General features: G+C 46.2%; 1 protein-coding gene across 1 annotated transcript; it reads left to right on the forward strand.

The window, feature by feature from the left end:
* Nucleotides 1–1,923: 1,923 nt before the first annotated feature.
* Nucleotides 1,924–25,628, forward strand: LOC140410464 (large ribosomal subunit protein uL5-like). The gene is made up of 6 exons (XM_072498580.1): nt 1,924–2,007; nt 10,599–10,743; nt 17,140–17,246; nt 19,611–19,742; nt 23,666–23,776; nt 25,554–25,628. The coding sequence occupies exons 1-6, from the start codon at nt 2,002–2,004 to the stop codon at nt 25,581–25,583; spliced, it is 531 nt and encodes a 176-aa protein (XP_072354681.1). The 5' UTR covers nt 1,924–2,001; the 3' UTR covers nt 25,584–25,628.
* The last annotated feature ends 729 nt before the right edge of the window (nt 25,629–26,357 follow it).

The following is a 26,357-nucleotide window of genomic DNA, read 5'->3' on the forward strand; positions in this document are numbered from 1 at the left end:
AGACAATCGCAATGGTTTGACAGTCGCCCTTAAACTTTTAATTCCAGATTGTTGTTGAGTTCAAATTTCACCAGCCGTGAATATTCCACCATGGGTACACTGGGCTGTTAGCGCGGGGCAGTCTGGGCGGTTAGCAAGGGGCAGTCTGGGCGGTTAGCGAGGGGCGGTCTGGGCTATTAGCGAGGGGCAGTCTGGGCGGTTAGCGAGGGGCGGTCTGGGCGGTTAGCGAGGGGAGGTCTGGGCTGTTAGCGAGGGGCGGTCTGGGCGGTTAGCGAGGGGCGGTCTGGGCGGTTAGCGCGGGGCGGTCTGGGCTGTTAGCGAGGGGCGGTCTGGGCTGTTAGCGAGGGGCGGTCTGGGCGGTTAGCGAGGGGCGGTCTGGGCTGTTAGCGCGGGGCGGTCTGGGCTGATAGCGAGGGGCGGTCTGGGCTGTTAGCGAGGGGAGGTCTGGGCTGTTAGCGCGGGGCGGTCTGGGCGGTTAGCGAGGGGCGGTTAGCGAGGGGCGGTCTGGGCTGTTAGCGAGGGGCGGTCTGGGCGGTTAGCGAGGGGCGGTCTGGGCTGTTAGCGAGGGGCGGTCTGGGCGGTTAGCGAGGGGCGGTCTGGGCTGTTAGCGAGGGGCGGTCTGGGCGGTTAGCGAGGGGCGGTCTGGGCGGTTAGCGAGGGGCGGTCTGGGCGGTTAGCGAGGGGCGGTCTGGGCTGTTAGCGAGGGGCGGTCTGGGCGGTTAGCGAGGGCCGCTCTGGGCTGTTAGCGAGGGGAGGTCTGGGCGGTTAGCGAGGGGAGGTCTGGGCTGTCAGTGCAGGATGGACTGGGCTGTCAGTGCAGGATGGACTGGGCTGTCAGTGCAGGATGGACTGGGCTGTCAGTGCAGGATGGACTGGGCTGTCAGTGCGGGGTGGACTGGGCTGTCAGTGCGGGATGGACTGGAATGTCAGTGCGGGATGGACTGGGCTGTCAGTGCAGGGTGGACTGGAATGTCAGTGCGGGATGGACTGGGCTGTCAGTGCGGGGTGGACTGGGCTGTCAATGCCGGGTGGACTGGGCTGTCAGTGCGGGGTGGACTGGGCTGTCAGTGCCGGGTGGACTGGGCTGTCAGTGCGGGATGGTCTGGGCTGTCAGTGTGGGGTGTCTGGGCTGTCATTGCAGGATGGACTGGGCTGTCAGTGCAGGGAGGACTAGGTTGTCAGTGCGGGGAGGACTGGGCTGTCAGTGCGTGGTGGACTGGGCTGCCAGCGAGGGGTGGACTGGGCTGTCAGTGCAGGATGGACTGGGCTGTCAGTGCCGGGTGGTCTGGGCTGTCAATGCCGCATGGATTTGACTGTCAATGCCAGGAGGACTGGGCTGTTAGTATGGGGGGGACTGGGCTGTGATGCGGGAGGTCAGGACTGTTAGTGTGGGGAGGACTAGGGTGTTAGTGCTGGAATGTCTTGACGTTGCTGGGATAAGCACTGGGCTGTGCGCTGGGAGGGCTGGTCTGGGCACTGGCAGGACTGGGCGATGAGTGCTGGGAGGACTGGTCTGGGCACTGGGAGGACTGGTCTGGGCACTGGGAGGACTGGGCTGGGCACTGGGAGGACTGGGCTGAGCGCTGGGAGGGCTGGTCTGGGCACTGGGAGGACTGGGCGATGAGTGCTGGGAGGACTGGGCTAAGCGCTGGGAGGACTGGGCTGGGCGCTGGGAGGACTGGGCGAAGAGTGCTGGGAGGACTGGGCTGGGCGCTTGGAGGGCTGGTCTGGGCACTGGGAGGACTGGGCGATGAGTGCTGGAAGGACTAGGCTGGTAGCTGGGAGGACTGGGTTGGGCGCTGGGAGGACTGGTCTGGGCGCTGGGAGGACTGGGTTGGGCGCTGGGAGGACTGGGCGATGTGTGATGGGAGGACTGGTAGTACGTGAGCCAGTTATGTTTGTGGGCGGGGCCCGGTGGTGGTGGGCGGGGCCGGTGGTGGTGGGCGGAGATATCATTACCCGTCATGCCATTCGGCCTTTCGCTGTTGAGCTGCTGTGGGAATGGCGGTGAGTTTGCTGCTGCTGGCAACGATTGAAACTGAATCCGCTGCCATCGCCCATTGTAATAGTTGTCTGTGTGTTAGCGGTGGCCGCGTTGATGGGGAACGGGTTGGAGCTATCAGCCTGTCGTGTATTATAACCCGCGGCAGCGCTGATAAAATGAGATTCATCGGCGAACCGGGATGCAGCAGGCCCGGGCCTGAGCTGCCATTCTTTTCACTGCTACTTGGGGACGATGGACAAGGCCGCGGCCTCTTGTCAGCTCACAGGGCCGGCCAACACACGCTGCCTGCCAGCGTTTATTATTCTCCTTGCAAACCTGTTGTTGACACTTTTGAATTTCGGTGCAGGAATGATATAAGTCAGTTCCCCAGAGGTCATCAGTGTTTTCATTCCATCCACTTTTACTCTGGAAGCACTTGTTGAAACTGTTAGAAAAAATGCCTGAATGATACAATTCCTCGGGCTGGCAGATTTGATTTTACTGGAGATTTTCTGTTTATTAAATCTGTAACATTAATAACATTGGGCTTGAGGAGAACTTTCAGAGGAAAATAAGAAGTTGCATATGGGCAGCACGGTAGCACAGTGGTTAGCACTGTTGCTTCACAGCTCCAGGGTACCAGGTTTGATTCAGCCTGTGCGGAGTCTGCACGTTCTCCCCGGATGCTCCGGTTTCCTCCCACAGTCCAAAGATGTGCAGGTTAGATGGATTGGCCATGATAAATTGCCCTTGAGTGTCCAAAAAGGTTAGGTGGGGTTGCAGCGTTATGGGGGTAAGGAGGAGGCGTGGGCCTAAGTAGGGTGCTCTTTCTAAGGGCCGGTGTAGACTCGGTCGGCCGAATGGCTTCCTGCTGGACTGTAAATTCTATGATTTATGTGGTACCTTTTACAATCTCTGGAAATTTCCAAAGTGTTCACTACCCAATTGAGCACTTCTGAAGTAATCATTTGTTGTAGGCAATGTAACAGCTAATTTGTGCACAACAAGCTCTCACAAACAGCAACGTGATAATGGCCACATCATTTTTTTTAGTGATCTTGGCTGGAAGACATTTTTCAGGAAATGGGGAGAACTCCCCGCACCTAACTGCAGATTTGGCAGAGATCCTTTACTCCACTTGAGCAGCAAAAGGCTTACATCTCAGAATGATGTTGTGGTCAACAGTACAGAACTTCAATGTTAACCTCCAGTTTCTGAGATGGCATTTGAACCCACAATCTGCTGACCCAGATGGGAAGTCTGAGCAAATATGACTACGACTACTAACTCGCTGCCTCCTTCCCTCTTTCTGCACCGCTCTTGAGCCCTCACTCACAGCCTGTTGATATTTCCTATTCCAGATTTGTCTGATTTGCATGAAAGCAGCTGCCATCCTCTGAAGCGTACGACAGTCAGTGAGGCTGATCATGAACTTCAGGGGCAGAAAGCATCAAAGAAAGAAACGTAATGGGGCAGTTAACCTCCTCCCTCTAGTTTTCTACTGCTTCAAAGTTGAAAATCAAGCTCGGGGGGGGGGGGGGGGGAATACATTATAGAGAATGTAGAAAAGAGGTCTGATCACTACCACTTACCTTCACATGGCTTTGGTTTTATTAAGCTTTCTCGTATAGTTTGATCATTATGACAGCAGCAGTGCTGAGCAACACCAGACCGCAACAAACTTGAAAAGAAAATATTTTCATGTTCACTGTGTTACTTACACTCTTGCTTCTTGTGCTGGATATTTCGGGGCTTAAGCATGTAATCGAAGGTAACCGTTCAATGCTGAGGAAGTGCTGACTTCTAGATGCAATATTAAACTGAAGTCCAGTCTTGCTCTTATTGTTCATGTGGACATTAAAAATCCCACAACAATTTTCACAAGTGCAGGGAGTTCTGATATTTTGGCCAATATTCATCTCAGTGGGATCCTGTTGTGTCTGTTAACTTCAGCCTTTGTAAGTACCACAATGACACTTCAGAAGTGGTTTGCAATGTTGGCAGGGTGGGCTAAGGCGATCATTAGATGAGCTTTTTTGACATTTGCTGTGATTGATCTCGTGTAGATTGCTGATTACACCTTTTAAATTCAGTATTCTAGAAAACCAATTAAATTCACTACAATGAAAAATCACTGTTGGCTGAGAAATTTTCATGCAACAAAATCAGCCAGCAGTAAAATTCCATCTTATATCTAGTATTTAGTCGACTACTAAAATCAGCATGTTTTATTATCACTTTTAAAATATCCACTGGAGGTAGCGCAGTGGGTTAGCACTGCAGCCTCATGGCACTGAGGTCCCAGGTTCGATCCCAACTCTGGGTCACTGTCCGTGTGGAGTTTGCACATTCTCCCCGTGTTTGCACGGGTTCTCGCCCCCACAACCATACCAGCCTCCCCGAACAGACCGCTGGAATGTGGCGACTAGGGGCTTTTCACAGTAACTTCATTTGAAGCCTACTTGTGAAAATAAGCGATTTTCATTTCATTACAACCCAAAAATGTACAGGTAGGTGGATTGGCCATGCTAAATTGCCCTTAATTGGAAAAAATGAATTGGGTGCTCTAAATTTTAAAAAAATATTCACTAGCATTGAAAAGGAAACTTTGCCATTGTTGTCAAACCTTTCTTTGTGAACAGCCACCTTCTCTCTGGTGAATGGAAATGCCTATTGCCATCTTAAAGGCTGTCTGAATTACACATTGGACCAGATAACAAATTATCGCCTCCTTTTCATAAAAGGTTTGGCTTTGAAAATATAATTGATTGGTAAAGTTTGAGAAGTAGTTAATGCATCAAATGTTAAAAAGAATATTTCTCCAAAACCCATTGTTGCATTTTGTGTTTTTGCAATAAACAGGCATTTAAGAAGTTTTTTGTATTGCACAGGAATGGTTTCTTAGTTGGGTTTATTTTTGTTTCGCTGAATGGATTCTCTAAAGAAGTTGCCAAATTTGTTCACTCCACAAGTGGTAAAGCTCATATTTTATAGTGATTTTGTAATAGATTGCAGTCAGGCTCTGAACGCATCTTGCATTGCAGTTGAAGCCTATCTTGTGCTGGGGTGTGTATGCAGAGAACCTATACACAAATCGCCATTTTATTGAATAATGTTCTGTCTTGTACTGTCAATTCTTTGTTTTGAATTGTTTGGTGGCAACTGTGTACTGTGGGGAAACTAGTGACTTATAAAATCATAGACGGAGATCATTCAGCCTGTTGTATCCATGGCAACCCTGCAAGACCACTTGAGTTGGTCCCACCCTTTCCCTGTAGCCCCGAAAACTTTGCCTATTCAGGTGCTTATCCAATTCCCTATTTGAAGGCCTGATTGAATTTGGCTCCCGCAGACTCAGCGCATTACTGCAGGTTGTAACCACTTGCTACACAAGAGGATTTTGACCATGTCGTTGGTTGATTCTTTTGCCAATCTTCTGCTTCTCAACTCTTCACGAACAACTTCCCCATCTCTGTCCAGGCACCTCATGATTTTGAACACCTCAAATTTCCTCTCAAAGGAGACAGCTCCATTTTTGCTGATCTCTCCACATGTCCTTGCATTCCACCGGCCAACCTATGTTTTCTTGAATGTCGAACACTATCTTTTGCGTGGTACACAATACTTCCAAGTTTTGTGTCACCTGCAAATTTTGAAATTGTGCCTTTACCCCCAAGTCTAGGTCATGAATATAAATCAAGTAAAACAGTGGTCCTAGTATAGATCCCATGGAACCCCATTGTATACCAACACTGCCACCACCCTCTGCCCCAAAAAGTCAAAAAACAACTCTTCACTAATGCTCTTTCTTGTCACTTGGCCAACTTCATATCCACATTGCCACTGTACTTTTATTCTATAGGCTTTAACCATGTTGGTCTTGTGGCACTTTATTAAATGCCTATTGGAAGTCCGCATACATCACACCCACGCCTTTAGCCTTATTAAGCCTTTCTACCTATAAGAGTTTTTACAACGAAAAGAAGCCATTCAATTCACTTGTTCGCTGTAAGTTTATTTCTCTCAAGGACCCATTCAACTTGCTTTTGAAATTATTCATTGTTTGTCTTCATTTCCAGCTCCCTCGAATGCAACAAGTTCCAGGTCACTGCCACTGGCTGCATTCTTTAAAAACTCAAATCAAAACACTTCAACAAATCCGTATTGGCTTTCCTTAATTAATCCACACTTGTTTAAGTGACTGAATTTTGTCCTGGATTATTGTGTCAAAGAGCTTTCCCACCACTGAGGTTAAACGGAATGACCTGATATTGCTGGATTTGTCCGTGCCCCATTTTTTTTGAACTACGGTGTGTTACATTTACAATTCTTCAGTCCTCCGGCACTATCCCTATATCTGAGAATTGAAAGATTATGGCCGGTGCTTCTGGATTATCTATCCACTCTTGTTTCGCACAATGCATTCTATCTTGTCCTGATCACCTGACAACTTTATGTACAGCCAACCTTTTGAATACTTCCTCTTTATCAATTTAGTGGCCCATTCACTGTCGCGGCTATCTCCACTTCGCTTTGGCAGCATTTTCATGGCAGCGGCAGATGCAAAAGTATTCAATCCAGTGTCTCAGGCATGCTCTCTGCTTGTCCCCATTTGGCCTGACCCCTCATGACACTGTTTTAATATTTTGGATTTTTTTTTTTTGCCCCTCAGTCACCCGTTGCCCCATAATTCCTTTTTAGTTCCCCTCTGAACTTTCTATTTTCAGCTTGGTTCACGCTTGTACTATTAACTCCAATTTCAGTGCAACCGGCAGCTTTTCTATTTTTCTATGGGATGTGGGTGTCATCGGCAAGATGAGCATTTATTGCCCAGCCTCAATTGCTCTTGAAGGTGGTGGTGGGCCACTACCTTGAATCATTCTAGTCTGCGTGTCTGTGAAGTTAGGGAATTCTGAACGGAGTGTGGCTTGGAGGGGAACTTGAACGGTGGTGGTGTTCCCATTCATTTATCCTTGTAGGTGGTAGAGGTTGCGGGTTTGGAAGGTGTTGTCAAAGAAGCCTTGGTATGTCACAGCAGTGCATCTTGTAGGTGGGCATGCATTCCAGACAGATCATTCCATAAATGAAAAAAAAACATAGGGCATACATAAATACACAATGCAAATACATAGGCATCGGTTGAAGCATACAGGAGTGTAGTACTATGCAGAGAAGATGTGTGAAGTGATCAGATCAGTCCATAAGAGGGTCATTTAGGAGTCTGGCAACAGCGGGGAAGAAGCTATTTTTCAATCTGTTAGTGCGTGTTCTCAGTTTTTTGTATCTACTGCCCGATGGAAGAAGTTGGAAGAGTGAATAAGCCGGGTGGGAGAGGACTTTGATTCTGCTTTCCCAAGGCAGCGGGAAGCACACTACCTAGGCCCAATTCAATCCCCACCCTATCCCAGTAATCCCATGCAGTGTGAGGAATTTTGCAACCGACACATGAAAGCTCCTTTCGTAGAGTAGCTAAATAATGTGGAAAGTTTGGATACTTCCTCCTCACCAGCTGCCAATGCTCTGTTCCCATCCACCCACATTTTATCTTTGGCAACTTTCCAGGTGACCAATGATCACAGGTAGGCAGCGTCCTTTTCATTTACCCCTGGAAGACCTGTCTGGGGAATCATAGAATTTACAATGCAGAGGGAGGCCATTCAGCCCATTGTGTCTGCATCAGCCCTTGGAATGAGCACCCTACTTAAGCCCACGCCTCCACCCGATCCCAGTAACCCTACCTAACCTTTTGGACAATTTAGGGGCAATTTAGCATGACAAATCCACCTACCCACCTAATTTCCATACCAGTCTCCCCGAACAGGTGCCGGAATGTGGCGACTAAGGGCTTTTCACAGTATCTTCATTTGAAGCCTACCTGTGACGAGTGATTTTCATTTCATTTTCATAATCTGTACATCTTTGGACTGTGGGAGGAAGCCCCAGCACCCGGAGAAAACCCACGCTGACACAGGGAGAAACAGTCACCTGAGGCAGGAATTGAACCCAGGTCCCTGGAGCTGTGAGGCAGCAGTGCTAACCACTGTTTCACCGTGCCACCCAGGAAAACCAGGCTGGAGGCTCATCATAGCCAGAAAAGACCCAGGTAGGTGAGTGCAATGTTCAGGAGGTCATCTATTCGGCAACTATGAGCATTGTGCTCAGGGCTCATCCACTCCTTCCTCACTCATCTGATTAGTAGAATAAGGAAAATCAGGAGGAAGCTCCTTGAGCCTCTTTCCTCATTCAATGAGGTCATGATAATCTGTACAACTGTCACTCCAGGGCCCCACTAGAAAACCATCTCTTATTTTCTCCCCAAACCCCTGTCACAATCGATTCCGGACCTGCTCCAACCACATTCCCAATGTCAAAGGTAATTCTGCATTTCTAGCGGTGGCCTCCTGCTGTGGAAGATCGGGCCCCTGTCTGTCACCTACCTCATTGATCCTGCTAGATTTGGTTTTGACTCCGAGCTGAAAATAAATCACCGTATAAATATTCCAGGGAATAAAATATCCAAGGGAATTGCAGGAACATTTTATGCCTTGTGATCTAAGATCCCCAGTTTATACAAATAAGCAGGTCCTGATGAGGTCCCTTTCGAAGTGGTGAGTGTTTGTCTGCACTTTATAAGATCAACATAAAAAGATGTAAAACACCATAATAATACTGAGAAGGAGGTCCAAGTAGTGAATTGTATGTCTTTAACCACAGGATATCAGCTCAGTCGTTCGTTCAAAAACAGGGTCATTGTCAGTGAAGTCGGGACCACCTAAAGTTCACTGAAGTTACGACATCTGAAGCTCCATTCCATTTATCCATCCTGACATTTAACAGAGCCTGTATTTCAGAGCACTGCGTGGAGCTGATTTTTGTATTAGTACTCTTCAGTACTGGAGCAAAAATGATTTGAGTTATTTCTGTTTGTTGGGACAGGCATTTTCATAGTGGACAGTTATTTCTTGTTGCGAATGAACCAGGTTGAGAATACAGGGAGAAAAATGAGCGTTTATTTAATATTTAAATCCAGCAGTGCAGAAAATATCTAAACATTTACAGTCCGAATATATGTAGAAAATCACTTTTTATATAAGTGGTTCTAAAATGACTAGATTTCTGCTATTTCACAAGCTGGTCCTTCACGCAGGGATTATTAATTCTGTTTTTAACTTTTCAGGTCCGTTTATATTTATTTTGCCTAGAATATGGAGCAGAGAACGAAGCTATTTGGTCCAAATTGTCCATGCTGACATTTATGCTCCACTCAAACCTACTCGCATCCTTCCTCATTCGCAACATAACTTCTCTCCCCACAGTCCAGAAATGCACATCATTACCATTGTCTGTGCCAAGAGGTTTCTTCTGAATTCCCTGTTTGATTTTCTGGTGACCATTTTATATTGATAGCCTCTAGTTTTGCTCTTCCTCAAAAGTAGAAACATTCCCTGACTGCCCTTCTCAAAACTTCAAAGATCCCTATTAGGTCACCTTGTTTCAAGAGAAAAGAGCCCCAGCTAGAATATCGCAATTGTGTTATCCTTTAACGCCTTTTCCTTGAACCGTCTCTGTGCGCCAAGGTTCGATCTATGTTTAGCATAACTGTTTTCGATTCTGTCCCTCTAGAAATCACTCTGAGTGCTTTGTTTGCTTTAGCGACTTTTATTGACCTGTTTCACAACTGGTGAGTTGTTGTAATAAAAACCAAATACTGTGGATGCTGGAAATCTGGAATAAAAGCAGAAAATGCTGGGGAAACTCAGCAGGTTTGGCAGCAAAGAGTTGACGTTTCAAGTTCGAATGAGTTCAGAAGAAGTCATACAGACTCAAAATTAACTGTTTATCTGCCAGATGCTGCCAGACTTTGAGATTTTTCAGCATTTTCTGTTTTAATTAGTTACTTGTATTTATGAACCCAGATTCCTTTGTTCCTGTATCCTTTCTTCCTCTATTTTCCAAGTAATATGTGGTGATCTTTTTTTTTGTCAAAGTGTAATACTTCATAGTTATTTTTGTTGCCATGCATGTCTATTCTGCAAGTTATTCAATCCAAAGAGGTGTAATACCTATCTGTTTTAAAAGAAAACTGCACGGTGGCACAGTGATTGGCACTACTGTGTTACATCGCCAGGGACCCGGGTTCAATTCCACCTTTGGGTCACTCACTGCCTTTGTGGAGTTTGCACTTTCACCCCATGTCTGCGTGGATTTCATCTGGCTGCTCCAGTTTCCTCCCACAGTCCAAAGATATGCAGGTTAGGTCGGGTTACGGGGATGGGGACTCTATGATTCCTTTAGTGTTGTCTTTTAAATTGATTGCCCCTCCCAATTTGGTATCGTCTGCAAATTTAGAAATGGTTTTTGATTTCAAAGTGTAATCACTAATGTAAATTGTCAGCTATGGTGGTTCCAGCTCTGATTCTTGTGGGACCCTAATTCCTACATTTTGCTACCTTGAATAGCCACAATGTGTTGAGGCATTGTGAGACTGCGAATCCTTTACTTTGACTGAGTCCCCGTTCTGATTGGTTTGGTTGTGGGGACTGGGGTGGAATAATGCTGTTTGTAACAGACTTTGTCATATCTGGCTCATGATGTTTTTATTTGTTTGTATCAGGGTGAAAAGAAGGAAAATCCTATGCGTGAGCTCCGCATTAGGAAGCTATGTCTGAATATCTGTGTAGGTGAAAGTGGTGACAGACTCACCAGAGCTGCTAAAGTACTGGAGCAACTCACTGGCCAGACCCCAGTGTTTTCTAAAGGTTAGTGCTCATTTTATTTTTTTTAAATTCATTTACAGCATGTGGGCGTCCCTGGTTAGGCCAGCATTTATTGCCCATCACTAATTGCCCTTCAAATGGTGTTGAGTTGCCGCCTTGAACCGCTGCAGTCCTTGAGGTGTAGGTACACACCCAGTGCTGTTAGGATGGGAATTCTAGGATGTTGCCCCAACGACAATGAAAGAAAAGCTATATATTTCCAATACAGGGTGGTGAGTGGTTTGGCGGGGAACCTCCAGGTGGTTCTCGGGTATCTGCTGCTCTGTCCTCGATGGTAGTGGTCGTGGATTTGGAAGTTGCTGTCTAAGGATTCTTAGTGAGTTACTACAATGCGTCTTGTAGATGGTGCACACGGCTTCTACTGTTTGTCGGTGCTGGAGGGTTTGACTGTTTGTGGAAGGGGATGCAATCAAGCGGCTGCTTTGTACTGGGTGGTGTCAAGCTTCTTATGTTGTTGGAGCTGCACTCATCTAGGCAAGTGGCTATATTCATTATACTCCTGACTTGTTCCTTGTAGTTGGTTGACATGCTTTGAGAAGGTCAGGAGGTGAGTTACCACCGTAGGATTCCTAACCTTTTACCTGCCTTGGTAGCCACAGTATTAACATGGCTAGACCAGTTCAGTTGCTGATTAGAGGTAACTCCCAGGATGTTGATTGTGGGGGATTCAGCGATGGTAATGCCATTGAATGACATGGGGCAGTGGTTAGATCCTCCGTTGCAGGAGATGGTCATTGTCTGGCACTTGTGCGGCGTGAATGTAACTTGCCACTTGTCAGCCCAAACTTTGTATTGCCCATATCTTGCTGCATTTGGACATGGACTGCTTCATTATCTGAGGAGTCTCGAATGGTGCTGAACATTCTGCAGTCATCCACAAACATCCCCACTTCTGATTTTATGGCAGGGAGGTCATTGATGAAGCAGCTGAAGATGGTTGGGCCTCGGACACAACCCTGAGGAACTCTTGCAGTGATGTCCTGGAGCTGAGATGATTAACCTCCAACCACCACAATCATCTTCCTTTGTGTCAGGTATGACCAACCTGATTCCCATTGACTTCAGTTTAGCTAGGGCTCCTTGATGCCATACTTGGTCAAATGCTGCCTTGATGTCAAGGGCAGTCACTCTCCCCTCATTCCTGGCATTCAGCTCTTTTGTCCATGTTTGAACCAAGGCTGAAATTAGGTCAGGAGCTGAGTGACCCTGGCGGAACCCAAACTCATCGTCCGTGAGCAGGTTATTACTGAGTAAGTGCCACTTGATAGCACTGTTGATAATTCCTTCCAGCACTTTGCTGATTATGGAGAGTAGACTGATAGGGTGGTATTTGGCTGGATTTGTCCTGTTGTGTACAGGACACACCTGGCCAGTTTTCCGCATTGCCGGGTAGATGCCAGTGTTGTAGCTATACTGGAACAGCTTGGCTGGGGTGCAGCAAGTTTTAGAGCAGAATTCTTCAGTACTATTGCCAGGACATTGTCAGGACTGATAACCGTTGCAGTATCCAGTGCCATCAGTTTGTTTCTTGATATCGCGTGGAGTGACTCGTATTGGCTGAAGACTGACATCTGTGATGCTGGGGACCTCTGGAGGAGACCGAGATGAAACTTCCACTCGGCACTTCTGGCTGAAGATTATTGCGAATGCCTCAGCCTTGTTTTTTGCACATATGTGCTGGGCTCTTCCATCATTGAGTATGGTGATATTTGTGGAGCCTCCTCCTCCAGTGAGTTGTTTAATTGTCCACCACCATTCACAGCTGGATGTGGCAGTACTGTAAGGCTTAGATCTGATGCATATGTTGTGGAATCACTTTGCTTTGTCTATAACTTACTGCTTATGCTGTTTGGCACACAGGTCAACACCTCATTTATCGGTATGCCTGATGTTGCTCCTGGCATGCTCACCTGCACTCTTCATTGAACCAGGGTTGATTCCCAAGCTTGGTAGGGATGGTAGAGTGGGGGATATGCTGGGCCATGAGGTTGCAGATTGTGGGTTGACTACAATTTTGCTGCTGCTGATGGCCCATAGTGCCTCATGGATGCCCCACAGTGCCTCATGGATGCCCGGCCTTGAGTTGCTAGATCTGTTCGAAGTCTATCCCATTTAGCAGTGATAATTGCCCCACTCCCATCTGATGTCCTGAACGAATGTTTTGAATAGAATTAGATTAAAATCTGGGTTAAAATCAACTTGTACAGGATAAAATTCTCGGATAATATTGAGTGGAATGGGTTTACAGCGGTTAGTTCACGATGGGATAGCCCCATTTGACAATCTGATTGAGGGCCATAGTATGGCTCTTGGAATATTAGAACATTGACACTGGCACAAGATGTGGGTATTCCTCTGAAGGGTGGGTTTAATGTATTTTGGAAAGAGGTATGAGGAGAGACGATATAAATTGAACAGTACAATTTTAAAGCATGTTCAGTGACATGTGAGCGTGTACTTGCAAGGTAATTGGATAAAGCTGTTAAAGCATAAGGATTTTTCTCCTTTATTTGTTCTGGCATTGTGGGCAAGGCCAGAATATTTGTTGCCCATCCCATTGTCGTTGAACTGAATGGCTTGCTAGGCCATTTCAGAGGGCAGTTAAGGATCATCAGCCCTGGAACTGCATATAGGCCAGATGAACCAAATGGGTTTTTACAAAAGTTATTTTTAAATAAATTTAGGGAGTACCCAATTATTTTTTCCAATTAAGGGCAATTTAGCGTGGCCAATCCACCTAATCTTCACATCGTTTGGTTTGTGGGGGTGAAACTCGCGCAGACACAGGAAGAATGTGCAAACTCCAGGGTTTTTACAAAAGTTGATAGTTTTATGGTCACCATTACTGAGGCTATGATTTGAACCCATCGCCCCAGAGCTTAGCCTGAGCCTCTGGATTACTTGTCCAGTTACATTCTTTTGTAAAAAAAATATGTTTATTCACAATTTTCAACCAAACACTCCAGAAAGAAAGACAAAATTGTACATGGGAAACCAAACAAGGATGCATTAACGCCATTTAACCAATAAATACAAAAGTGGGGAAAACGCCCCCTTTAAACAAAAACATAAGCCAAACCCCCACCCCCCCGGGTTGTTGCTGTTTCGACCTCCACCTAGCGTTCCACGAGAAAGTCTAGGAACGGTTGCCACCGCCTGGAGAACCCCTGCACAGACCCTCGCAGGGCAAACTTTATCCTCTCCAACTTAATGAACCCTGCCATGTTATTGATCCAAGCTTCCACGCTTGGGGGCTTTGCATCTCTCCACATTAGTAGGATCCTCCACCGGCTACCAGGGACGCAAAGGCCAGAACTCTGGCCTCTTTCGGCTCCTGCAGTCCCGGCTCGTCCCGATACCCCAAATAGTGCTATCCCCCAGCTCGGCTTGACTCGAGTGTTCACAACTTTGGATATAGCCCTCGCAAAGCCCCTCCAGAACCCCTCCAGCGCCGGGCACATCCTGAACATATGGGCGTGATTTCTCCTCCAGTTCCCCCAGGCTAGCAAAAGTCCCATCTATAAACCGGTCCCCCATCCTTTTAATTCCTGCCCGATGCCAACTTAGGAACCCCCCATCCATCCTGCCCGGCACAAACCTATGATTATCCCGTATCGGGAACCAAATTGAGGCCCCCACCTCACCCCTATGTCGCCTCCACTGCCCCCAGATCTTCAATGTCGCCGCTACCACCGGACTCGTGGTGTACCTCGTCGGCAGTAGCGGCAACGGTGCCGTTACCAGCGCCTTAAGCTAGTACCCACACAAGACGCCGCCACTAGCCTATTTCACGCCGCCCCCTCTCCCTCCATTACCCATTTACGGATCATCGCCACATTAGCTGCCCAATAATAGCCACACAGATTCGGCAGCGCCAGCCCGCCCCTGTCCTGACTGAGCTCCAGAAAAACCCTCTTCACCCTCGAGGTCTTGCTCGCCCATACAAACCCCATAATACTCCTGCTTACCCGCTTGAAAAAAGCCTTGGGGATTAGGATGGGCAGGCACTGGAACACGAACAAGAACCTCTGGAGGACCGACTGCACCCTACCCGCCAGGGAAAGTGGCAACACATCCCATCTCCTAAAGTCTTCCTCCATCTGGTCCACCAACCGTGTCAAATTAATCTTATGCAGGGCCCGCCAGCTCCTAGCTACCTGGATACCCAGGTATCGAAAGCTCCTCTCCGCCCTCTTCAACGGCAGCTCCTCTAGCCCCCTTTCCCGTACCAGCCTCCCCGAACAGGCGCCGGAATGTGGCGACTAGGGACTTTTCACAGTAACTTCATTTGAAGCCTACTTGTGACAATAAGCGATTTTCATTTCATTTTCCTGGCCCCCTGCATGCACTACAAAGAGCTCACTCTTCCCCACGTTGAGCTTGTAGCCCGAGAAGTCCCCAAACTCCCTAAGGATCCGCATGACTGCTGCCATCCCCTCCACTGGATCTGCAATATATAACAACAGGTCATCAGCATACAACGACACCCGGCGTTCCTCTCCTCCACGGACCAACTCCCTCCAGTTCCTAGATTCCCTTAATGCCATTGCCAGCGGCTCAATTGCCAGCGCGAACAGCAAGTGGGACAGGGGCATCCCCCGGTACAATCTGAAATATTCCGATCTCCGCCGGTTCGTAGACACGCTCGCCACCGGGGCCCTGTGTAACAATCTGACCCACCCTATGAACCCCTCCCCGAACCCAAACCTGCTAAGCACTTCCCATAGGTACTCCCACTCCACCCGATCAAAGGCCTTCTCCGTGTCCATAGCCGCCACCACCTCCGCTTCCCCTCCCACCGAGGGCATCATAATCAGGTTCAGGAGCCTCTGCACATTCGCATTTTAACTGCCTGCCCTTCACGAACCCCGTCTGGTCCTCATGTATCACACCCAGGACACAAAACTCGCAGCGAGGACCTTCGCCAGCAACTTGGCATCTACGTTAAGGAGCGAGATCGGCCAATATGAACTGCACTGCAGTGGGTCCTTATCCCGCTTGAGGATCAGCGCCCGAGACATTGTCGGGGGCAGAGTCCCTTCCTCCCTCGCCTCATTGAAGGTTCTCACCTTCTCACCAGCAACGGGCCCAACAGATCCACATACTTTCTGTAAAATTCAACCGGGAACCCATCCGGTCCCACGGCCTTGCCCGCCTGCATGCTCCCCAATCCCTTAACCAGCTCCTCCAGCCCCATCGGGAACCTCAGTTGATCTAAGATCCGCCACAACCCCTCTCTTTCCCCCCCCCCCCCCCCCCCCCCGGGAGCTCTGACTTGTACAGGTCCCCATAGAAATACCTAATTTATTTTAACCACACTCCGCACCCTTTCCCGTACCAGCCCCCTATCCCTGATTCCTCCAATCTCCCTTGCCGCCTCCCTCTTACGCAGCTGATGCGCCAGCATCCGACTCGCCTTCTCCCCATACTCATACACTGCCCCCTGCATTTTCCTCCACTGAGCCTCTGCCTTCCCCGTGGTCAATAAATCAAATTCCGTTTGGAGGTTCCGTTGTTCCCTCAGCAGCCCCTCTTCGGGGGCCTCTGCATAGCTCCTGTTCACCCATACTCTCTCCCTCTCCATCCTCTCTCTCCTCTCCCTGTGAGCCCTAATTGAAATTAGCTCTCCCCTAACCACTGCCTTCAGAGCCTCCCAAACCACACCCACCTGCACCTCTCCATTATCATTGGCCATCCGCCAACAGTCCCACATCCAGGTGCCACAACGGGCGCTGGTCCCTCTCCTCCCCCAACCCCAACTCCAGCCATTGCGGGGCATGGTCCGAAATCCGATTCAACATGCGCTTCATAAACCCTGCATCGTACCAATTCGGGGCATACACATTCACCAGCACCACCCGGGTCCCCTGCAACCTACCACTCACCATCACATATCGACTCACCATTATTCGCCACAATATTCAGCGCCTCGAACGACACCCGCTTCCCCACCAGTATTGCAACCCCTCTGTTCTTCGCATCCAGCCCTGAATGAAAGACCTGCCCTACCCATCCCTTTCTCAGCCTGATCTGATCTGCCACCTTCAAGTGCGTCTCCTGAAGCATAACAACGTCTGCCTTCAGTCCCTTTAAGTGCGTGAACATCTGGGCCCTCTTGACCGGCCCATTTAGGCTCCTCTCATTCCATGTTATCAGCCGGATCAGGGGGCTACTTTTAAAATTCTATTATTTTCCAATGTACTTGATGTTTATTAGTGAATGAGCAGTTCCGTAGTTGTTTCTTTTATAAACCCTGTTTTTTTTTCCAGGGTACTTTGGTTAATAACCTCTCTTCCTTGTTCTGGATGGAACAGATGGTTGAGCATTTTGAGAGCATCATGGCAGCAAATTTCCAAACTCGCTTATTTTTTCCAACAGCTCGCTACACTGTGCGGTCATTTGGGATTCGAAGAAATGAGAAGATTGCTGTTCATTGCACAATCCGTGGAGCCAAAGCTGAGGAAATTTTAGAGAAGGGTCTAAAGGTGAGTTGTTTATAGATACACGATTTACATTTTTGATGGATTTGACAGCCAAATCCAGCTGCTTGGGGAATAGGAGGGAGAAGCAAAGACAAGTCAAACAATTGTACTTCCTGTTGCGGGAGAACAATGATTCTTCATGAAGACATTCTTGTAATAGTTTGAATAGGCTTTGAGCATTTGTCAGTGGTGTTGTACTGGGTTGTTGCATGTTGGCTGAACACGCAGTGATTTCACTGTTGGAATTCAAATTTGAATCCAGTCCAAAGTGACATCACTTCTCTTTGGAAGTAATTTTTTTTAAAATGTGTTCATGGGATGTAGGCATCACCGGCTATATCTGCATTTATTGCGCATCTGTAATACCCCTTGAAAAGGTTGGGTAATCCTCTGCCTTGAACTGCTGCAGTCCGTATGTTATAGGAATAGCCACATGCTGTTAGGGAGTTCCCGAATTTTGACCCAACAGTGAACAGTGAAGGAATGGTGATACAGTTTCAAGTCAGGATGGTGTGGCTTTGAGGGGAACTTGAAAGGTTGTGGTGTTCCCATGTATCTGCTGCCCTTGTCCGGCAGCACAGTGGTTAGCCCAGAGTCTCGGATTCGATTCCCGGCTTGGGTCACTCTGTGCGAAGTCTGCACGTTCTCCCCGCGTTTGCTTGGGTTTCCTCTGGGTGCTCCGGTTTCCTCCCACAGTCCAAAGATGTGCAGGTTCGGTAGATTGGCCATGCTAAATTGCCCTTCGTGTCCAAAAAGGTTTAGTGGGGTTACTGGGTTACGGAGATAGGATGGAGGTGTGGGCTTAAGTAGGGTGCTCTTTCCAAGGGCCGTGTAGACTCAATAGGCCAAATGGCCCCCTTCTGCACTGCAAATTCTATGTTTCTCGGTAGTAGATGTCACAGGTTTGGAAGGTGCTGTTGAAGGCACCTTGATCATAACAGTGCATAACACTGCTGCCACTTTGCATCAACAGTGAAGGGAGTGGATGTTGAAGATGATGGATAGTGTGCCAATCAAGTGGGTGGTGTTGGGCTTGCGTTGTTGGAGCTGCGCTCATCCAGACAAATGGGGGAGTATCCCATCACATGACTTGTGCTTTGTAAACGGTGAACAGGCTTTGGGGAATCAGGAGATGAGTTACTTACAAAATTCCTAGCTTCAGATTTGATCTTTGTAGCCAAAGTATTTATATGACTCCTCCAATTCAGTTCCTGGCCAATGGTAACCCCCGTGATGTTGATAGGGAGATTGAGCAATGGTAAAACCATTGAATGTCATGGGAAAATGGTTAAATTGCCTCTTGTTGGAGATGGTCATTGCCTGGCACTTGTGTGGCACAAATGTTACTTGCCACTTATCAGCCCAAGTCTGAATATATCCAGGTATTGATCTTTTATGTAATTAATAAGCAATTGTGCGTTTTAAAGTTTTGAGATAAGGATGGCGCAGTGGTTAGTAGTCCTGTCTCTCAGCGCTGACGACCTGGGTTCACTCCCGGCCTGGTTCACTGTCCGTGTGAAGTCTGGGCTTTCTCCCCCATGGCTGCGTAGATCTTATCCCCACAACATAAAGATAATATAATCTATTATTGTCTCAAGTAGGCTTGCATTAACAGTGCAATGAAGTTACTGTGAAAAGCCCCCAGTCGCCACATTCCGGCACCTGTTCAGGTACACCGAGAATTCAGAATGTCCAAATTACCTAATGACATGTCTTTCGGGACTTGTGGGAGGAAACCCATGCAGACACGGGGAGAACGCGCAGACTCCGCACAGCCAGTGACCCACGCCGGGAATCAAACCTTTGACCCACTGTGCTACCATGCTGCCCATGGACCGGGTAGATGGATTGCCCACGTTAAATTGTCCCTTAATTGTAGTTTTTTAAAACATCTATTGAGATAGAATATTCAGCCTTTCTCCTATCTGTTTTATATCCCCCCCCCCCCCCCCCCCCCCCAAACAATCCACTGAGACACAGTTGCATAGCGGTCACCAACTCCTTGACTCTTTGTGTAGAATGCCTAGATAATAGGTAGACGGTAGGGTGTTTGCTTCTTGGGAGTCTAACGATGGCGTCCCCACTGCCACCCTAGCTGAGAAGAACCAGATTAAAGTTCATATCTGGGATCTCTCATGTATTTGTGGCTTGATATTCTATTGGCAGAATGTTTAACTCTTTACCTTTTGGGTAGGTATATATAAATGTAAAAAGATATGTAAATAGCCTTTGGCCATGTTACACGTGAGCTACGATTATTTGATGTTGACACTGGGAGCAAAAGTAAAAGTGATCCATTCACTCAAAGCTTCTCGCTTAGAATTCATTAAAATTTTGCTTCAAATATAAATATAACATTTTGTTCAGGTTCGGGAATATGAACTGAGGAAGAGCAACTTCTGTAACACTGGGAACTTTGGCTTTGGGATCCAGGAACACATTGATCTGGGCATCAAGTACGATCCTAGTATTGGAATTTATGGTCTGGATTTCTATGTGGTGAGTGACTGCTGAGATTTGTAAATGTTACGATCCCCATAAAGGTCAATTGCTTTAAAAAAGAAAAAAAAATTGGACTCTGTTGACTAAACACTTTTTATCAGCAGCATATACTTTAAATTGCAGAACATAACTTTTCAACTCCACCAAACAACTCACCTCACACTTCATTCATGCTGTTCCTTAAGGAGTTGCATGGTTTTCCTGGATTAAAGTCCAAACTGATTATTATCTCCCAAGAACTTATTTCAGTTCTTTTCCTTTTCCGGGGCTGATAACCTTTAACCTCAGAACTATCTTTCATGGTGAGGATTTTTCCTGGCGAATCTCCATCTTGGCGCAAGCGAGGCCAATCTTCCAGCCTTGTTTAAAATCCTCACTAATTTGGTCTTTTCAATCCAAGTGCAAGCTCCAACCCACATTCCTGTGCAGTGAATCAGAGACTTTAGGCCTCTAGCTGCACCTTCTTTCGAGATCCTAGACTGTGATTTGCAGAGATATCTTGGAGATCCTTTCGAAGAGTATCACTATAATCAGTGTAAGCACAGAGGCAGCTGCCATCATCTCAAGTGTTAACACCTTGCACCTTCCCAGCAAAACAATCTGGGCCGTCTATAAACAGCGATAAGATGTAGGAGCAGAGGTTGGCCATCGAGCGAATCTACTTCTCCATTCAGTGAGATTGTGATTGATCTGATGTGATAATCCGCAACTTCATTCCCCTGCCGTATCCCCATACCCGTTTATTCCCTTAGTGATTAGAAACCTGTCCACTGCAGCCTTGAACATAACTAACAACCCAGCATCTACAGTTCTCTGGGGTAAAGAATTCCACAGATTCACTACCTTCTGAGAGAAGAAATTGCTCCTCATCTCTATCTTAATTGAGTGACCTCTTACTCTGAGATTATGCCCTCTGATCCTCGACTCTCCCACAAGGGGTAGCATCCTCTCAAAATTTACCCTGTCAAGCCCCCTTAGAATCCTATATGTCTCAATAAGGTCACCTCGTTCTTCTAAACTCCAATGCGTCCAGGCCCAACCTACTCAACTTCTCATAAGACAATCCCTCCATCCTTGGGATCAGCTTAGTGGACCTTTCTGGACTGCCTCCACTGCCAGTATATATTGCCTTAGATAAGGGGACCAAAACTCTTCACAGTATTCCAGGTGTGGTCTTGTATAGTTTCAGCAGGGCGTCCCTATTTTTATACTCCACTCCCTTTGAAATAAAGGCCAACATTCCATTTGCCTTCCCTCTGTGTGTTCTCTATTCTATAACCTGCTGAGCTTGCACACTAGCTTTTTGTGATTTTTTGCATGAGAACCATTTGGAGCATCCTGTGCTACAGCTTTCTGCAGTCGATTTAAATAATACTTGGCTCCTTTATTCTTCCTACCAAGGTGCATAACTTCACACTTCTGACATTATATTCCGTCTGTCCAAGCTTTTGCCCATTCACTTAACCTGTCTATATCCCTCCATAGACTTTTTGTGTCATCCTCATCACTTGCCTTTCCAACTATTTTAGTGTCAACCGCAAACTTTCCAATAGTTCATTCACTTTCCTTAACCAAGGGATTAATACATATTGTAAATAATTGTGGCTGCTGATTCCTGTGATACTCCACTAGTTACAGGTTGCCATCCTAAAAATGCACCTCTTATCTCAACACTCTACCTTCTATCAGTCAGCCAATCCCCTTCCATGCTATAATACCACCCCATCACCATGGGCTCTATTTAAGTAGCCTTTTGTGTGGTACCTTTTCAAATGCTTTTTGGAAATACAAGTATATTGCATCTACTGGTTCCCCTTTATCTACATTGCTCATTACCACCACAAAGAATTATAACAAATTTGTCAGACATGATTTCCCTTTCTTGAAGCCATGCTGACTGCTTGATTATATTATGTATTTCTAAATGCTCTGTTATTACATTCTTTATAATGGACTTGATAACATTTTTTCCAGGCCTGTTTCAGGCAGACTTCAGAATAGGTCACATGGCGCCCTTCAAATTAACAGCTCCCGCAATGTAACTTTTTTACAATAAGGTTAACTGCCATTTGAAAGGTAAATGAGAAAATGATGTAGTTCCATTTGTAGCCACAACAAGAATAGGATTTTATATATATATATACGGTTCCAAAAATGGTTTGTATTTGTAGACCACCTTTTGAGTTGTAAATATGAACTAGGGCAAAGTATTGGCTATTACAGGCTTGTAACTAGTTTATAGCAGTGGGAACAGTTTAAAATGATGAGTTAAAGAGTATCACAGTAAAGACCTTTTAGGAGCTGTTCAAGGCAAATTGAAATTGACATCATTACTGTTTAGTATAGTCAACTCAACATTGTGCTAATATAAAATAGCTGCTTTATATATCTGCACTGGTAAATACCATTCCAAATATATATTACAGTTACTATTTCATAGAACATTACAGCGCAGTACAGGCCTTTCGGCCCTCGATGTTGTGCCGACCTGTGAAACCACTCTAAAGCCCATCTACACTATTCCCTTATCGTCCATATGTCTATCCAATGACCATTTGAATGCCCTTAGTGTTGGCGACTCCACTACTGTTGCAGGCAGGGCATTCCACGCCCTCGCTACTCTGAGTAAAGAACCTACCTCTGACATCTGTCTTATATCTAGCTCCCCTCAATTTAAAGCTATGTCCCCTCGTGCTAGACATCACCATCCGAGGAAAAAGGCTCTCACTGTCCACCCTATCTAATCCTCTGATCATCTTGTATGCCTCAATTAACCTTCTTCTCTCTAATGAAAACAGCCTCAAGTCCCTCAGCCTTCCCTCATAAGATCTTCCCTCCATACCAGGCAACATTCTGGTAAATCTCCTCTGCACCCTTTCCGATGCTTCCACATCCTTCCTATAATGCGGTGACCAGAATTGCACACAATACTCCAAATGCGGCCGCACCAGAGTTTTGTACAGCTGCAACATGACCTCATGGCTCCGAAACTCAATCCCTCTACCAATAAAAGCTAACACACCGTACGCCTTCTTAACAACCCTCTCAACCTGGGTGGCAACTTTCAGGGATCTATGTACATGGACACTGAGATACCTCTGCTCATCCACCCTACCAAGAATCTTACCATTAGCCCAGTACTCTGTCTTCCTGTTATTCCTTCCAAAATGAATCACCTCACACTTTTCTGCATTAAAATCCATTTGCCACCTCTCAGCCCAGCTTTGCAGCTTATCTATGTCCCTCTGTAACTTGTAACATCCTTCTGCACTGTCCACAACTCCACCGACTTTAGTGCCATCTGCAAATTTACTCACCCATCCTTCTACGCCCACCAGGTCATTTATAAAAATGACAAACAGCAATAGCCCCAAAACAGATCCTTGTGGTACACCACTCGTAACTGGACTCCAGTCTGAACATTTCCCATCAACCACCACCCTTTGTCTTCTTCCAGCTAGCCAATTTCTGATCCAAACTGCTAAATCACCCAAATCCCATGCCTCCGTATTTTCTGCAATAGACTACCGTGGGGAACCTTATCATAGATGGATATATTCTCTCAAGTTAATGGGTGGTTGTTTAGTAACCCTGAAGCCAGTCTATATTTTAGCAATAGAACAGAAGGAAGGAGGAAAATTCATTTCTTTCATCCCTGAAAGTTGCCACCCAGGTTGAGAGGGTTGTTAAGAAGGCGTACGGTGTGTTAGCTTTTATTGGTAGAGGGATTGAGTTTCGGAGCCATGAGGTCATGTTGCAGCTGTACAAAACTCTGGTGCGGCCGCATTTGGAGTATTGTGTGCAATTCTGGTCACCGCATTATAGGAAGGATGTGGAAGCATTGGAAAGCGTGCAGAGGAGATTTACCAGAATGTTTACCAGTGATGTTTCTGTTTTATGATTTTGTTTGTAATTCGCAGGTCATGGGGCGGCCTGGTTTCAGCATTTCTGATAAAAAGGTGAAAAGGGGACGCATTGGGTCAAAACACAAAATTTCCAAGGAAGAATCAATGAGGTGGTTTCAGCAGAAAGTAAGCAATGTCTGATTTTGCTGTCTGTTTTTTTTCCCCCTTGTCCAGACTGGCTTTGAGGTCTGTATGTTGTGGGGAAAGTACAATCCATTAATTTATAGCTGGATCATGTATACTTCTCTGCCATCTCTGCCTCCATCTTCACTTTACGTAAAATGGTTAGATTCCAAGGAGACTGCAGACATCAGTGTTGCTGGAAAAATATTTACAAGGTTTCAAAACTTTTACACCTAATCTATGTTGCCATGATTTTTCAGTGTGGCATTCCGTCCGCTCACTTTTCCCCCACCCAAAAATAGTGGATCAACTAAAAGATTGTTGATTGTGATCGAGAATTCAACTGGTGCGGTTATGTTTTACACATTTACAATTTTACCTCTTTTTGTGGGCCGGTGTGGGGAGGAACGGCCTCACTCATCTATACGATTCTATTGGGATCTATGTTTTAAGATAAAATGGTTCCTCCGTTTGAACTCCAGAACTACATGTGTGAATAGTGGCTGTCACGATTCAGTGTCAGCGTGCATTGTTTTTCCAGTAGAGTCATTAAAATTTAATGTTCGGCGTTTCCAGCTGTTAGTGGGTTTAGACGTCACAGAAATCACTTGAATATACCAGACCATCAGTGGCACGCTGCTCCCCTATTAATCCAAAGCACCACATTGACCTTTTTTGTAATCTGGCTGGCAGTCAAATGTTAAAGCTGCAGATATTAGGACTGACAAAAAAACAGTAGCCAGAAATTGGAGGCATAAATAAAGCAGAACGTTCAATTTTAAAAACAATCTAAAATTAATCTGGGACGAAAACCTATATTTAGCATCTTGTTAATTGGTAATGAGTGACTTTTTCAATAGCTACCCATGGTTAAAGCTATTAACAATTAAATACTTAGTAAAGATTAATTTCCTGTGCCCCCAATGTCTCATTACCATGCACCACCGACATGGGTACTACATGTGGTTACTCTATTCTAATTCACTTGCTCCTGAACTGACTAACATAGGAGCGCTGCCATTTCCCCTGTCTGAGATTGGGGCTCACTTAGCATCATTAATTTCACCTGCATATTTCTCTGTATACAGACCTTAAGACGTAGGAGCATAATTAGGCCATTTGGCCCATCGAGTCTGCTCTGCCATTTAATCATGGCTGGTATGTTTCCTCATCCCCATTCTCCTGCCATCTCCCCATAACCTCTGATCCCCTTATAATTAAGAACCTATCTATCTCTGTCTTAAAGACACTCCGCGATTTGGCATCCACAGCCTTCTGCGGCAAAGAGTTGCACAGATTCACCACCCTCTGACTGAAGAAATTCCTCCTCATCTCAGTTTTAAAGGATTGTTCCTTCAGTCTGATGCTGTGCCCTCTGGTTCTAGTTTTCCTACTGATGGAAACATTCTCTCCACGTCCACTCTATCTAGGCCTCTCAGTATCCTGTAAGTTTCAATAAGATCCCCAAATAGTTTTACCGTCTCCTGTGGTGTCTCGTATTGAATGCTGTTTGGGTTTCTGGTACTGGTGCTGATTATGAAAACAATATGATGGAATATATTGTAAACTTTGTGTGCAGTTTTTTAAAATAGAGGTCTTGCTTCTATCTTTGTAAGTAATTGCATAAGTTTCAACATTATGGATAGCACTTTGGAACTGAGCCAGAGATTTGAGAGCAGTTATGTGAGGATTAATATGGTGAGGATGCATATAAACCCTGGGAAACATACTGCTTACTTAGTGCAGTCTTTTATTAATATTTTGTTTCCTTCTTTTCCAGTATGATGGTATCCTCCTGCCTGGAAAATAATTTGAAGAGCACATAAAACATGCAATAAAAGTCATTTATAACTACTATCGATGTCAAGAGTTTCTTTAAAAAAACTTTTGTGGTAATGCTTTAATGGTTCAAAACTGTTGAGTGAAAATACCTTGGCATGCTTTACTATGTTAAAGACACCATATAAATCACGTTGAGAGTAGTGAACTTGAGTTAGAGAATGCTCTGTTATCCAGGGGTTGTGGTTATTTGTGCAGTCTTTCATGGCTGGCAACATAAAGGCCCAGGTCTTCCTTCTCCAGATAGTCTGAGCCTCACCTAGCCCACAAGATGTGCTATGGGATCCCTTGGAGATTCCAGCGTAATAACTGGGAATTGCCTGGGGATTTGAACCTCCGATGACTAATTCTCCTGCTCTAGGGGATCCTCCAAGAAGCTCTCAATCCTGAGTTAGATTTGGAGACTTCAGACAGTTACAATTTACTCACTGGATAGTTACCCAGCAAACATTAGATAGAAAAATCCTAATATAACTCCTGGGTAACTAAGATAATGTACCACCCCAATCACCTGACCTCGCCTCACCACCCTACTCAGCTGCTATTCTTCACCCTTGCCCACCCTGTTGCTCTTCAAAGAGGCTTTGGGACATTTTTTATTCTAAATTTCGTGTACCCAATTATGTTTTCCAATTCAGCATGGCCAATCCACCTATCCTGCAACTCTTTGGGTTGTGAGGGTGAAACCCACGCAGACACTGGGAGAATGTGCGAATTTCAGATTCGAACCCTGGTCCTCAGCGTC

Source organism: Scyliorhinus torazame, chromosome 4 (assembly GCF_047496885.1).
Source record: "Scyliorhinus torazame isolate Kashiwa2021f chromosome 4, sScyTor2.1, whole genome shotgun sequence".
NCBI lineage: Eukaryota > Metazoa > Chordata > Chondrichthyes > Carcharhiniformes > Scyliorhinidae > Scyliorhinus > Scyliorhinus torazame.

Excerpts from the sequence above, each read along its gene's own strand:
- LOC140410464 (XM_072498580.1), top strand. Across the intron at positions 17,247-19,610 it reads TTTTAGAGAAGGGTCTAAAG|GTTCGGGAATATGAACTGAG; the intron begins GTGAGTTGTTTA and ends CATTTTGTTCAG. Across the intron at positions 19,743-23,665 it reads ATGGTCTGGATTTCTATGTG|GTCATGGGGCGGCCTGGTTT; the intron begins GTGAGTGACTGC and ends TGTAATTCGCAG.